General features: G+C 35.7%; 1 protein-coding gene across 1 annotated transcript in view; it reads right to left on the bottom strand.

Moving 5' to 3' along the window:
* The window catches only part of LOC150099141 (leucine-rich melanocyte differentiation-associated protein-like), a 155496-nt gene extending 143347 nt beyond the window's left edge, over positions 1-12149 (bottom strand). The window contains exon 1 of the mRNA XM_090403988.1: positions 11832-12149. Within this exon, the coding sequence (XP_090260114.1) occupies positions 11832-11948 (117 nt within the window). The 5' untranslated portion in view covers positions 11949-12149. The remainder of the gene's footprint in view (positions 1-11831) is intronic.
* Between the last annotated feature and the right edge of the window lie 2713 nt (positions 12150-14862).

Raw genomic sequence — 14862 nt, forward strand, 5'->3', positions numbered from 1 at the left:
GCACAACATCCACACAACAAAAATTATGTTAGAAGTTTAATGGAGTATTCAATGCACACTAAGCAAAGATTAAAAACTAATTTTAATGCTTCCAATATTTTATCTCAGTCACTGACACATCTTCAGGGAGTACAAATAACACTTGCAACCACACACACACACACACACAAAGACAACACAATACTCAATGAAAAACGTGGCTATGACTCTAAAGTCCTATGTAGGTGGTATGTCTCTATGGGCGTTTGTAAGATGTAAAGTGGGACCTCTGACAAATATTGTTTTTCAAATGTTGGGAAGTTTTCTGCACCTGTATTTGTTTAAATTCAGTTGATTTCTGAGTGCTGCTGCAGATTCCAAAAACATTCTTTCTTTTTTAAATTTACTGGGATGGAGCATTTTCTTCCAGAAAATCCTGTGAGTGGTATCCAATACATGGTCCACAAGATCAGATTGACCATAGTTGCAATTGCAGATGTAAATTTTGTGTTCATCTAAAACTGGAAGCATTAAAAGGATTAAAACTGAGTAAAAAATTTCTTGGTATCTTTAATTAAAATTAAAGATACCAAGAAATTTTTTACTTGGTTTTAATCCTTTTCTCAAGTAAGCAAAACTAAGTTTTGCACGTCAAATTTATTCATGTCTGAGCTACTTGTATATAGAGGCTAATGACTTCATATCACTTGCCTTAGTCATAATGCAAAGCACACACCCCTTTCGGGCATGTATAATAGGAACTTTATTGAGGTATTATTAGTGGGAGCCAGACCTGGGAGAGAGAGAGATACCAAGGTTGAATGCATAAGTCATATACAGTATATCTCATATACAAGTAGACAAAAGGTACCTGACCTTATTAATAAAAATCTCTGGATGAGAGAAAGATGTAGAAAATTTTTTACCTTGGCTGTATTATACGTTAAAGATACCAAGAACTTTTTTTCCCCCCAAAGTAACTTGGGAAAAGATTAAAAAACAAATCCTTTCTTGGGAAAGGATTAAAACTAAGTAAAAAATTTCTTGGTACCTTTAAAGTGTAAATGGTACAGTATTTTTAGGAAGGAAAGATAGAATAGGAGGGGTTGCTTGCTGCTAATGATATTGCATGACTTGAATTAAGTTAGTGGTGAGACCTATGATTGCAGTACAAGTCACACTATTTCATGTGGCAGTGAATTTAGAGCCATCTGGTGTGAGGTGAAATCTAACAAGATCAATTACATAATGGGGTGTTGTTACAGACCTGATGGTTCAGTTGCTAGCGATGAAGAAATGCATCGCCAAACAGAGACAATGGGGACAAAAAGAGTATTCATAATGGGAGACTTTAATTATAAACATATTGATTAGGTAGCAGTAAAATCTCATGAAAAGAATGAAACTGAATTTAGTGAGGTACTGCAAGACAACTTCCTCAAGAAGCAGGTGACAGAAGGAACTTAAGGTCAAAGAGTGTTAGATTTGATTATAGTGGCAGAAGGTGTTTCAGTTAAAGACATAACTATTCTCAGAATGTAGAAAATGGCGGTGTGCTAGAGAATTGCGTGGTAGTGCCAGATAGGCGTGAGAGCATCGCCGAAAATGTAAATGAAGGTAAACACAGAAAATGTAAACACAGAAAGAATGGATGATTTGATCGATAATGAAAATGGTGAGATAAATGCGAGTAGCGAAATTGCCCGTTTGAATGGTTCCATACACAGAGCTAAAAGACAACTGGAGCGTATGGAAAAATGTGTGCTGAACGTACCGACAAATAACCGGCAGAGGTTTGTGATGGCAAATAATAGAATGTTCGCAAACGTCAATAAAATGAAGGAGCGAGTGCTGTATGGGGATTAACTATTAAGAGGCGTAATAATTGAGAGTTTAACGAAGTCGTACCAGCCGGGTGCGAACATAAAGGACGTCAGCGAATCTATTCAACTGCAAAAACAGAGGGTGAAAGAGATGATAATTGTGGCAGGAACGAATGATTTGAAAGAGGACAAAATGGAAATGATAGAGGATGTGAGGGAGTTGTTTGAGGTGGCAAAAGAGAAGAGTGAGAGAGTTAGGATGGTGAGTATCTTACCGCAGTATGACAGTGAAGTGTTTAGAAGGAGGGCCATAATTGCCAATGACTTTATGCGTGGGTTATGCATGGAGAGTGGTGTGAAATTTGTGGATGTGTGGAATGAGTTCGATGGGCGAAAGGACTTATATAAGATGGATGGATTGCATATGAATGGAGTTGGTGTACGGAGACTTGAAAGAGTGTTGATGAATGATGTGGAAGTGGATGTACAGACTCAGGGAAACTAGATTTATTAAGAGGGGGGGAGTAGATATGCAGACTTTAGAGGGGGCAGTTAAGTGTATGAATGAGTATATTATGCCCGAGCGAGTACGACGGACAACAAATCAGAATGGGATAGTTAGTATAAGGCATCAAAGTAGGGATGGGACAAATGGGCTTCTGCGATTCATGTACACTAATGCCAGGAGTATTAGGAACAAGAAGGAAGAGTTTTTGGCCATGGTTGGCACTTCCAGGCCACAGGTTGTCGGTATTAGTGAAACATGGCTGACAGAAGATGATAAAGCTAGTGGGATTGAATGCGACGGGTATAGCGTGTTCAGGAGTGACAGGGTGAATAAAAAGGGGGGAGGAGTGTTATTGATGATAGCTGATGATCTTCAGCCAAGGAGTATAGAAGTTGAACCGCATGATGGGGAAAAAAGCACATTTGAGGCTGTTTGGTGTGAGATAGAATCCAGCAGAACAAAATATACAATTGGGTGCTGCTATAGACCGGGTGATGGAGTGGATGGTGGGGATAGTATGCATAAGCAAATAGAAGAAATGAGTGGAAGGAGGATAATTATTATGGGTGATTTCAATTATGGTAACATTGACTGGAAAGAGGAGAGAGCACATGGGAGGAAGGAATTGGATTTTATGCAGTTATTAAGGGACAACTATCTACGGCAACATGTATTGGAAAATACCATGGGGCAGAGAGTGCTGGACCTAGTAATTGCAACCGAGAATGCGGCTGTAACGAACATGACCATGTTGCCACCAATCGGTGAGAGTGACCATAAGGTCATGACTTGGGAGGTGGCTAAAGGAGTCGAATTTACAATTAAGACAGGGTACATGTGGAATTACAGGGCCGGTAAGCATGACAAGCTTAGGTGTGTGCTTGGCTCAATGCCATGGCATGTAAAACTGCAAGGGCTGGATGTTGATAGTGCATGGTGCATGTTAAGAACTGTTTGCAGGAGGCAATGGTTGACTGTATACCAAGAGTTGCAAAAAAAGAAACAATTGTGGAGGGAATTTAAGGAGAAGGGTGACCATCAGGTGCAGGAACAGTATAAAGCTCAGGCCAGAATGGTAACAAGAGTGGTAAGAAAAGCAAAAGCAGATTACGAAAGGAAATTGGCCACGCAGGCTAAAGAGAAACCCAAACAGTTTTTTCAATATGTTGCAAGTAAAAGGAAAAATGCTCATGGTAGAATGATCTTAAAAAATGCTGAGGGTAGGGAGGTAACCGAATCAGTCGATATTGTGGAATTACTGAGCGAGCACTTTGCAAGAGTATATCATCCAGGTGGTGACTTTGCAGGAATGGAAGAACCAACAGCTTATACTGGAATTGTGTGAATAAAGTGGAGGTAACTAGTCTATTACAGAACCTCAATGTCAATACATCTGTGGTATTGGATGGTATACCAGCTCGTGTCGTAAGTGAAGCGGCCAAAGAATTGTCAGTGCCCTTGACCAATTTGTTTAATTTGAGCATCAGGACTGGGTCAGTCCCAAGGGGGTGGAAAGAGGGGAAAATAGTTCCACTGCACAAAGGTGGTTCCAAAGCTGCTGTTGAAAATTACCGACCAATCAGCATAACAGGAATCATTATCAAGGTCTTAGAGAAAATAGTCAAGAGGAAAATACAAGATTGGATAGAAGAAAATGGGATACTGTATCGGGGACAGCATGGTTTTGTGAAGGGTAGGTCATGCCTCAGTAACTTGCTCACGTATTATAACACAGTGACGGCTGAACTGGATAAGGGTAATGGGTTTACGGTGATTCTACTGGACCTTGCCAAGGCCTTTGACAGGATACCACATAGAATTCTAATCAGTAAATTGCAGCATATGGGAATGGACATAGGGTTGGTGAGATGGATAGGAGGGTGGTTGACGGAGAGATATCAGAGAGTGGTTTACTCAGGAGTAGAGTCCACAAGACGGCCTGTGAATAATGGTGTGCCACAAGGATCTGTTCTTGGACCACTGCTGTTTAATTTGTTCATAAATGATATAGGAAAGGATCTGAGAGGAACAGTTCATTTGTTTGCAAATGATGCGAAGTTGGGTAGGGCAATAGTGAATGCAGATGACGTCAAAATTTTGCAGGATGATTTGGAAAGATTGGAGGTCTGGGCTAAGGAGAATGGATGTCAGTTTAATGTGGCAAAATGTAAGGTGATGCATTTTGGGGTGAAAAGATTGGCGGCAGTTTACTGCATTAGTGGAACCGTGCTCCAGGAAATTGATGAGGCACGAGATTTAGGAGTGTTGGTACATAAGGAATTGAAATTTAGGGGACACATTGCAAAAGTGGCCAAATCAGCTCATCAAATCACTTGGTTGCTGAACAATACGTTGACAAGCAGAGACAAGCAGGTTATTATTCCTCTGTATCGAGCCTTGATAAGACCCCATCTAGACTACTGTGCTCAGATTTGGTCACCTAGGTTTCTTCTTGATGGGGAGGAGGTAGAGAGGATCCAGAGGCGAGTGACCAAGATAATAGCAGGTCTGTGGAATGAACCGTATGAGAACAGGTTGAGGATTTGTGGGTTACAAAAATTGGTTGATAGGCAGAAGAGGGGAGATATGATTGAGACATTCAAATTACTGAAGGGTTTCTATAAAATTAATTCAGAAGATATTTTTGAGAACAGGGCTGGTTGTGGGAGGACTAGGGGACATCCATGGAAACTGGGCAAAAGTGTGGTTAGTAAAGGTGTTAGAGCTGGGTTCTTTACTTTTAGAGTAGTGAATGAGTGGAATGCGCTCCCTGAGTCTGTGGTGGATGCTGTGACAGTGAATGAGTTTAAGGCAAGGTATGATAGATACTGTATGAATGTCAAATAGTTGTGATGAATATAATTTGGGGCCTCCCTCGATGAGTCTAATGACTCCCTGGAGTTGCCCGTAATAATAGTAATAATAATAGTAATATTCTGCCTCTGGTTGGTGACAGTGATCATGCAGTACTCACTTGGGAAGTGACTTAGTTTATAGGATGGTTTATCAGCTGAAGTGCCCATTCAGAAAAGGTTACATGTTGAACTACAAAGCAGGAAATTATGACCAACTGAGGAGTATACTGTTCAGCAGAATGGTATTAGTTGTTGGGTGGGAAGAATATCGACAGTGCATGGGAAGCATTTAATAAATACTTAATGCAATATCAGAACGTGTAATCTTATTATTATTATTATTTGTGACACCTCCAAGGAGTCCGAAGACTCATCGCAGGAGGACACCTACAACTGTCTCAACTACTACACCGAACTTCTACTACGAATTATCTCCATCAACGTCATCTACCGCCCACCTCCACCACTACCACAACTAGTATTTTTTGTCTGTAAATTGCATGTATTAAGCAAGAGATTCCTAAGAAATAGATCATGTGGAAGGAATACCATGTGTATGAGGATAATGTCTGTTATGAAAATCATAAGCAGTCACAACTCTTGTATGGAAAGCTAAGTCCGAGTATGGAGTTATCTTGAGCTCTGCAAGCTAAAGACAACTCCAAACTATTCTATCAACATGCAAGTAAAAGAAAGAATGAATATGAAAGAATAAATCTTCTGAATGCCAATGGAATGAGGGGTGACAGATGCAGAACAGGTTGTTCAACTAGTGCCCATTTTGCTAAAAGCTATCAAGCTGGTGTATGCAACACTGAGTTCACTGTTACCTCTTCAATGAATTTAGAAACTTAAATGTATGAAGAGGTGGTATTAGAGCTGTTGTACAAACTGAATAACAATTCAGCAATAGGAACTGATGGGATATCAGCACAGGTGCTAAAAGAGTGTTCAGCTGAACTGGCTATTCCATTGACCATGTTATAAAATTTGCATCTCAGAACAGGGAAAATTCCACAGGAATGGAAAGAATATATGGTAATCCCATTGCACAAGGGTGGTTGCAAAGACTGATGTATCCAACTACTGACCAATCAGTATCTCAGGAGTGGTGGTGGTGAATATTTTGGAAAATTGGCTAAGGCTTGCATTCAGAAATAGGTTGACAGTGAATCACTACTTTGCAATGAACAGCATGGGAAGGTTATGTTTTAGCAATTTGCTTACGTTCTATAACAATTTTACCACTGAACTAGACAAAGGAAATGGATACATCATGATACTTTTGGATTTTGCTAAGACTTTTGACAGAATACAGCATGGAAGACTGTTACATAAACTGGACATTATGGGTTTGGATTATAAAATGTTAGCATGTTATGAGGATGGTTGACTGACAGATATCAAAAAGTGGTATATGGGAGATGTTAGTCTGCAAGATTTAACTAGTTGTCTACCACAAGGATCAGTCCTTGGTCCACTGTTATTCAATTCTGTACATTAATGATATTGGTAAGGATCTGACAGGTGACATACAGCTATTTGCTGATGGTGGAAAGATAGGTAATGTAATCAGTAATGGTGTTGATATGCAGTACTTGCAGAATTATTTGAATAGGCTGGAACTGTGGGAATGGGAAAATGGATGTCAGTAAATGCAAAGTCATGCCCTTTGGCATGATTAGATATCCAATGTCTTATTATATTTGTGAGATTATGCCTGAAGAAACTAATGTGGCTAGGGATCTTGTAGTTTTAATAGAGAGGAAGTTGAAGTTCAAGAGTCACATAGCAAAAATTGTAAATTTACTCAGAGAATAATGGCATTGCTGAAACTACCCTTGACATGTAAAAATAAGCATTTTGCCTCTTTACAAGGCCTTGATAAAGCCTCACTTGGACTATTGTACGTAGGTCTGGTTTCCGTTTTGATTCTGATACAGTGGAGAGAGAGAGAGAGTGCAAAGGAGAGTGTCAAAAATGATATCAGAGTTGTGGAATACTGATTATGAAGACAGATCGAGAATTTTTAGACTCTAGACACCTAGCAAACAGGAGAATGAGAGGTGATATAATTGAGACAAACATACAGGATTTCATTTGATGGAATTTTTCATTTTATGGAGGATGGGGAAAGAACAAGAGGGAATCTTCGGAAGCTGAGAATGAATGCTGCTAAGAAGGAGAGTGGGGACTAGATTTTTCTCTCATAGGGTGGTGTGTGGCAATCTATTCCACTGGATGTTGTGCAAGCAGTGTGAATGAATTCAAGAATAAGGAGGTCTCTCATAATAATAATAATACTTACTAGGATTGCAGTACAGTGTGATTTCATATAATTATAAAATTCTGCACTACAATAAAAATTTGCTTAGAATTATTTTAGTTGATGCAAAACTATGAATATGAAGTGATGAAATTACTTCTGCTAACTATTCTAATATACAGGATTTGCCTTTTTTTTCTCCTCTAACAGACTAATTCACAGTTTTCTCTGCTGCCGGTAATAAAAAAATGAATGACTAATTAAAGCACATCACAGTAAATGAATCACTTTGGTGCATATTCAGAATGCAGAATTGAACATCGAGTATTGCTCATTCACAGGAATACAGTGACTTATCTAGCATGGCATAATCCATTCTTCCTTCCTGTATAAAAGATTATCATAACAAATCAGTCAAGTATGTGAATGAAACTAGGCACAGCCATGTAACAGGAACTTGTGTGCACACACACACAGTCAGTATATAAAAATATCCGAAAATATTTCAATGATACCGCAATCAATTATTAATTTATGGAATCTCCGATGTTTTAAGACATGCAAGAATATTTTTTTTTTCATAAGTTGAACACTAGAATTTATTAACTCCTATTTTAAAATAAGAGAATAAACTATATAAGTATCCTACTGTACAAGCTAATGTTATGCAAAAGCTTTTCAGAATCTATTTCATACTCTCTCTGTTTGTCTTTCTGCTAGCATGTTTGCATGCACATTCTTATTTATATTCTTTGTGCCTTTGGTGACCAAGGTTAATTAGCATAGTAATTTAATAGCAAAATAAATTTAGTTAGATACAATTTCTGGATAAAACATGATAAAAGAAAGTTGAGCTTATCATATACCTTATAAATAACTGATGGATATTTAAAAAAAAAAAGGATTTGTATTAAAAACAGGAAATATTTTTACCCATTCCCCCCCCCCCCCCCCACCACCACCACCACCACTATGAGTAACTGCTGATGTGCTTAACATTAACATGTGCCACTTCCAGTTCTATGATTAATCATAATGTGCCCTACTTATGTTTGTCGCCCATACAATTAAGTTGCTAATTTCAAGAAAAGACACAAACAAACAAACAGTATCCAAATGGGAGGGGGAAAAAAGTCATTTCTTGTTATTTATATGGTACTGAACCTGAATAAAAGATGTTTGATTTCATATAATTAGCTGATAGCACACTAATACCAATACTGCAGTTAGCAGCCACACAATGATACTGTTGGCATATGATAATATATGAAAATGGCATACATCAAGTGGCACACTCAAAATTTAATCTTGGTGGTGGTGGTGGGAGTTGAGTAGAAAATTTCAGAATACACATTGCATATAACCTATGACTGAGCATCTGCAGTGATTGCCAATACATGATACCTGTGATCTCCTCTGGCCTGGCTCGGGCAAACGAAGTGGCGCTTGATCTGCCCGAGCACTACTTCATTCACCTGGCGTTCACAGTGGTCGTGATTCCCAAGAACTACAGGGTGTAGTATAGAAATAGAAAGTAATAAAAAGATGAACTCGTCATATACCTTAAAAAATAATCTCTTCATGGATATTTAAAATGGTAATTCATATACAATAATATTTAAGAAAATTATTCTAATTAAAAAATTAAATCTTAGATTGTACCAAGAAGAAATACTGTTATTAGAAGCTTGAAGTAGCTGCATGCTTGGCCTTTTAGAGTGATTCCAGAATACCTAACCCTTAGTGCACCTATGTATTAATATATCGGATATTTATAACCTTTCACAGGTGGAATGGATATTAAAAAAATTAAATAACAACAATGTACAAGTTGGGAATTACAATATATTAACCACTATTTATTTAATACAGTCTTCTTATCAAACTACCTTTCTTTGTAATATCAGCAACACCCACACTCAAGAGTTAGACATAAATATATGCACAAATTCACATGGAGAAAAGAAAAAAATAAGAAATGAGAAAAGTCTCATTGATGATGTTCTTGTTAACAGTTATCTCCTGTCAGTAATTCTATATTAAATATATAGGTTTCAACCACATTAATTTCTGACAGGAGATAACAACTGGTGGCATATTATGTGGCATCAGTTTAAACTATATCAATAAACAGATTATTGATGTAGTTTAAAGAATGGCTACTATATCAATAACCTGTTTAAGGTACTCATTTTCAAGTATTTAAATTATGAATAAAACATAACATGAAAACTGATCACTGCTGAGAAATAGAGAGTAGTAAAAGCCATCATCTTGATAAATAACTTTTATTCCCATACACCTCTTTTTTTTTTTTTTTTGTAACCAAATGCAAAATAACCTATATCATGATTTAGTGGACAAATTTATTTAATTATTAGAAAAACCAGCTAACACACACACACACACACATGAAATGTTGATCCTTGTGGAGATCTAAACAGTAGGATAGGAAATGAATACCAAATATAGAAATATTTTGGGAAAATTTGGAAAAAAGAGCAAACCAAATAATAATGTTAAGTACCTATTTACCATTTAGGACATGGGCTATTCATCATCAAAGCCATGTTCCAATATAAAAATATTGCACAAATTCACAAGGGGGAAAAAAAAGAAGAAAAAAAAAAGAAATAAGTCTGACAATGTTCTTGTTGGGAGTGATATCTTCATGCTGTTTCAAAACAAAAGAGCTTACAGGAGAAGTGAAATTCGAAATGATCACATTTAGTTTGAGTATGCTGAAATTGAATATCATACTGAAAAGAAACATATGTAAGATTTATTTATTTTTTAAATAAAGTTAAACAGTTTACAGAGATGAAGTACAGACTCAAATATATTATTCAAGAGAATATGAAAGAGTGAAAACAAGAACCAGATATTGGAGACTCAGTATCAAATGCTAAAGAAAACATTCATTATTTCAGACAGAGGCATGTAGTGAGGTTGTCTTAAAGGACAGAAAAATCATAACTGTATGGTGTGGAATCAAGAAGTTAATGAGAAGAAAAAAAAAAACATATCCAAAGTTCCCAGCAAGTAATGTGTAAAAGTAGCTCAATAGAAGTCATGGGACACTTTGGTAGGAATAGAGAAAATAAATATCAGGAAGGTGGCAAACTGCTTTAGAGTCTATTGAAAAAGCTTAGATATAGTGGAAAGAATATACAGTAAAAGGAATTAGAGATGCTAATGGTTATATAAAAACTAAAGAAAGATATTTTAGCTGTCTGGAATAATTACTTTGAAAGAAGACTGTTAAATGACAAAACAGTGGTAAAAAATATTAAAGAGGAATACCTATCATGTGTGTGTGTATATGTATATATATATATATATATATATATATATATATATATATCACACACACACACGTCTTAAATTATTTATTTTTCTGCCACTAAGTGGTATGGATGTTTGTGAATGTCTTTAGGTTCTATAGACAGTCTTTCTTTCATTGAATGACCTTAGTGAAGTGGCTTGAAACGTATGCCACATTCCACTCTCAGTGTACTGACAGTACTGTGATATTTTACCTTTCAAAATAAAATAAATTTCAAAAATAAATAAAATAAAATAAAATTTTTAAAATTGCTAACGAACTTCAGGACGAAAATCGGAACGGGAGAACTCATGTTGACAGTTCAATGAAAATGAAGCACATCGTAATGATGATTAAAATATGCGTAATTGTTACAATGATTCTCTGGAAAAAATAAAATACCGAAGTCATAAATGATAAAGTTCTGTTCTGTGATTAAATTTAAGTCTACATATACCAACTAGAATGACTGAACTATGTCCAAGGCAAAGAACTAGTACTAATACTAATAAATATACTAATAATTACTTTTGAAACATGATCTGACGAAGTTCAGTTATATAGGAAGAGATGCTGAAATATATAGGCCACATACACAGTTGGTATGATCTGTACTGTAGCGTATATAAACTATTTGGCAAAGCATAAATGTTTTTACAGGCATTAGAATATCACAAAAAAGAGGCGTTTTAAAAATCACGACAAATTTAAGTAAAAAATCGACCATCTTATACTAGACTGACTAAACCGACACCTTCATAATGTATGCTATAGGATTTAAAAGTTTAAATCACACGGCACTCGTATGTGTGATTAAAAGTAGTTAAATTTATAAGATGAATTACACCAGGCTTAAAAATAATTACTTTCACATTCCTTCTTAAATGCATTGGAAGAAGTAAGCCTATGGGTGTAAATCAAGTAATATCTTTCATTAGGCACAAAAATATTTAAAGAACTAGATTATTTCTCATCCTTTGAATATCCACTTATTAAGCTGTAAACATAACGATACAACAGTGCTTTCACTGTTGATAGTGAAGATCGACCATAATAAGTAACACCGAAAACTTACCTGACCATCCTGCCAGACAATGCTATCCCTGGAAATTCTCATATTTCCCTGTGGGTGTAACACGTTATTAGTTTTCATTGGTTTTGGATATTTCTCGTAGCGCACTGCAATACTCATATTGAATCAATAAATGGCGCATAAGTGTATACACATCCAAATGATCCTAACAGGAAGAGACAAACGATTCTGACAGCATAGTACAAATTATTTTTCTTGGTTCAATTTTCGGAAATTAATGCCGTTACTATAATGATGACTTTCAGATACACTCAGCAATCGGTTGTTGTGAAACACACCAAGACTCCGGATAAAACAGTGTTATCACAACTGACATGTGACCTACGGAACAACACTTCCAGTTCGAAAAACTCGCTTTGACGTCACTTCCAACAATACGTCAAGGTTGGTGTCGAGGTTGTTACCCTTGTGTAGAACAGTTCAAGTGCTGCAGGAGTATCGATAGAAAAAAAGATATCACTCAAGAAAATGTGGAAATATCTTTTCGGTGTTTTATAAGCTGATTTACAGAATTTTGCTAGTATAATAGTCAGAGAAGAAAAATCGAGGGACTTTTATAAATGTTATTTTAGATACTTGATTATCCTTTTATATTTTATTTTCCATTAGAATATTAAATTTTAGTTTTCCTCATTTCGCAGTAAAGCATATGCCAACAACGATGTGATTGATATTCGTCCTTCTGTTGTAAAATAATTTCTTTCTCTCAGTCAAAATACAGCTAATCTCGCGTTCTGTTCAGCCTACGATACTCTCACTCATATGCACCAGTGAGTAATACATGTATATCAGCAATACTTGGGAGTATTTGATAATGGTTATCTAGCTGACCTTCAACAAGTTGACTATTAAATAGCAACAGATTTAAAAACTATTTACATCTCAGCAACTAATTTTCCCTTTCATTCAATATTTCAGATAGTGCTGACATTACGTCTAAAGTGTGGTAGGAAGGTAGTTAGACGCAAAAATTAGTTCGTCAAATAGCGGTTTTGAAAAAACCGATGTGATACGCGTCCTTCGGTAGAAAAAGACCGGAGTTTGATTCGTGTCAAGAATGGGCAATGTTATCGTCTCGTCCAGCGGCAGCAGGGTTAGTCCTTGTGTTTTTATTTTTTTTAATTTGAATATGCTAATCAGATAAATCGGTCAGAGAACACACGCACTGAAGACAAAAATAAATCTGTGGCCCTCCACAACAAATCCCGAGACCATACGGATGTCATGTAACAATAAAATAATAAGATAAAAAAAGTACATTCATAAAATTAATTTGTATTCAATTAACATTATTATTATTATTATTATCAAGAAAATTAGCCGTATTATTAGCAAGAAAAGCAAAAATAGAAAAAAATTACCAATTTTTGTGGATCAGAGATGCCAAGATGTTCTTGAGGAAGTCACAAACTTCAAAGCCGATACAAATCAAAAGCTCAGAAGACATAAAAGGCTTCACAGTGAAAAAAAAAAAGAAAAAAAAAAAGTCTCCTAATTAGTTCAAAAAGGAGATCACAATAAAAATGAATGTGAACCATCAAGACAGATGCAATAACACCAGAATAATTTCACTTTGATCGAACCTTTCAGATCATTCATTTGACCTCCCAAACATCAGCCTACTTCCAACACAGCAATCAAATCAATAATGCAAGCAGAAACATCACATCTCAACCGAGATCAACAGAGAAAAGAAGAAAAAAAACATTATTTATTACATTGAAGGCTGTAGTTACAGCGCTGAAATACATTAAAAGCAAAAATTGTAACATATATATAACTTATTGTTATCCTACAAATGCTGTTTAAAAAATATATATATTATTATTTAATTAATTAATCCTTTGATGTAAAGGTTTCGAAAAAAAATAATAATATAATAATAAAATATATAGGAATTAAAGAGTAAAAATAAAATAAAATAAATGCTGTTAAAAATATGTAACTTATTGAATTGCAAACTATAAATTACCATATTATTAACACATTATATAAAAAAAGGAAAATTTGTACGAAAATTGATTGTTTAAAAAAAAAATTAAAAAAAAACCTGGAACAACATGTTTTGTAAATCCATAATATGCAATCATAATTTTAATAATAAAAATCATTGAATTAAAAAATACTATTATTATTATTGTTATTATTATTATTATTATTATTATTATTATTCAAGATTCACTCAACCGACCTACTTCCAGTTATACAAAAACTGTTAAATAAAATCTTCGAAACGGGACACATACCTGAAACACTGAAGATTGCATTAATCACACCCATACACAAACAGGGAAAAAGAAACATAATAAGTAATTACAGACCTATCGCCACGCTGCCTGTAATCAACCAAATCATGGAGCGCATTGTACATCAGAAACTCTCCACATACGTTGAAAAATTTCAAATCATACCCAAAACACAATATGGCTTTCAAAAAAATAAAGGAACAGCAACACTCCTGGAAGATTTCACAGATCTAATAAACGCTGCATTGGATAAAAACAGAATAACATTAGTGGTATTCATTGACCTAACAAAAGCATTTGACACACTAACACATAAAACCTTGTTAACGAAACTTACCCATATCGGAATTGGAGGTCGTCTACTCCAGTGGTTTAAAGCATACACGAAAAACAGAAAGCACATCACACGTATAGGATCAGCACACAGCAAAGAGGTACATGTAACCTGTGGAGTACCGCAAGGAGCTGTCCTATCTCCCATTCTATTTAACATATACACACACGACATAAGCCAACTCCCCCTAAAAAGTAAAATCTTCCAGTATGCAGACGACACTGCCATAGTATCCATTCACAACACTGCAAAAATCGCTTACAAAAATATGCAACACGACATCAATCAAATCACTAACTGGTTAACCGAAAACGGCATATATATAAACCCTGGAAAAACAAAGCTAATGATATTCAAAAACCCCCAAACCTTGCCCATAGAAACTAAATATCTCACTATCAAACATTCATCCTCCTATACACAAAGTGCAGAA

The sequence above is a fragment of the Typopeltis vanoorti genome, chromosome 14 (genome assembly GCF_054136105.1).
Source record: "Typopeltis vanoorti isolate ZY-2024b chromosome 14, IOZ_Tvanoo_1.0, whole genome shotgun sequence".
NCBI classification, from domain to species: domain Eukaryota; kingdom Metazoa; phylum Arthropoda; class Arachnida; order Uropygi; family Thelyphonidae; genus Typopeltis; species Typopeltis vanoorti.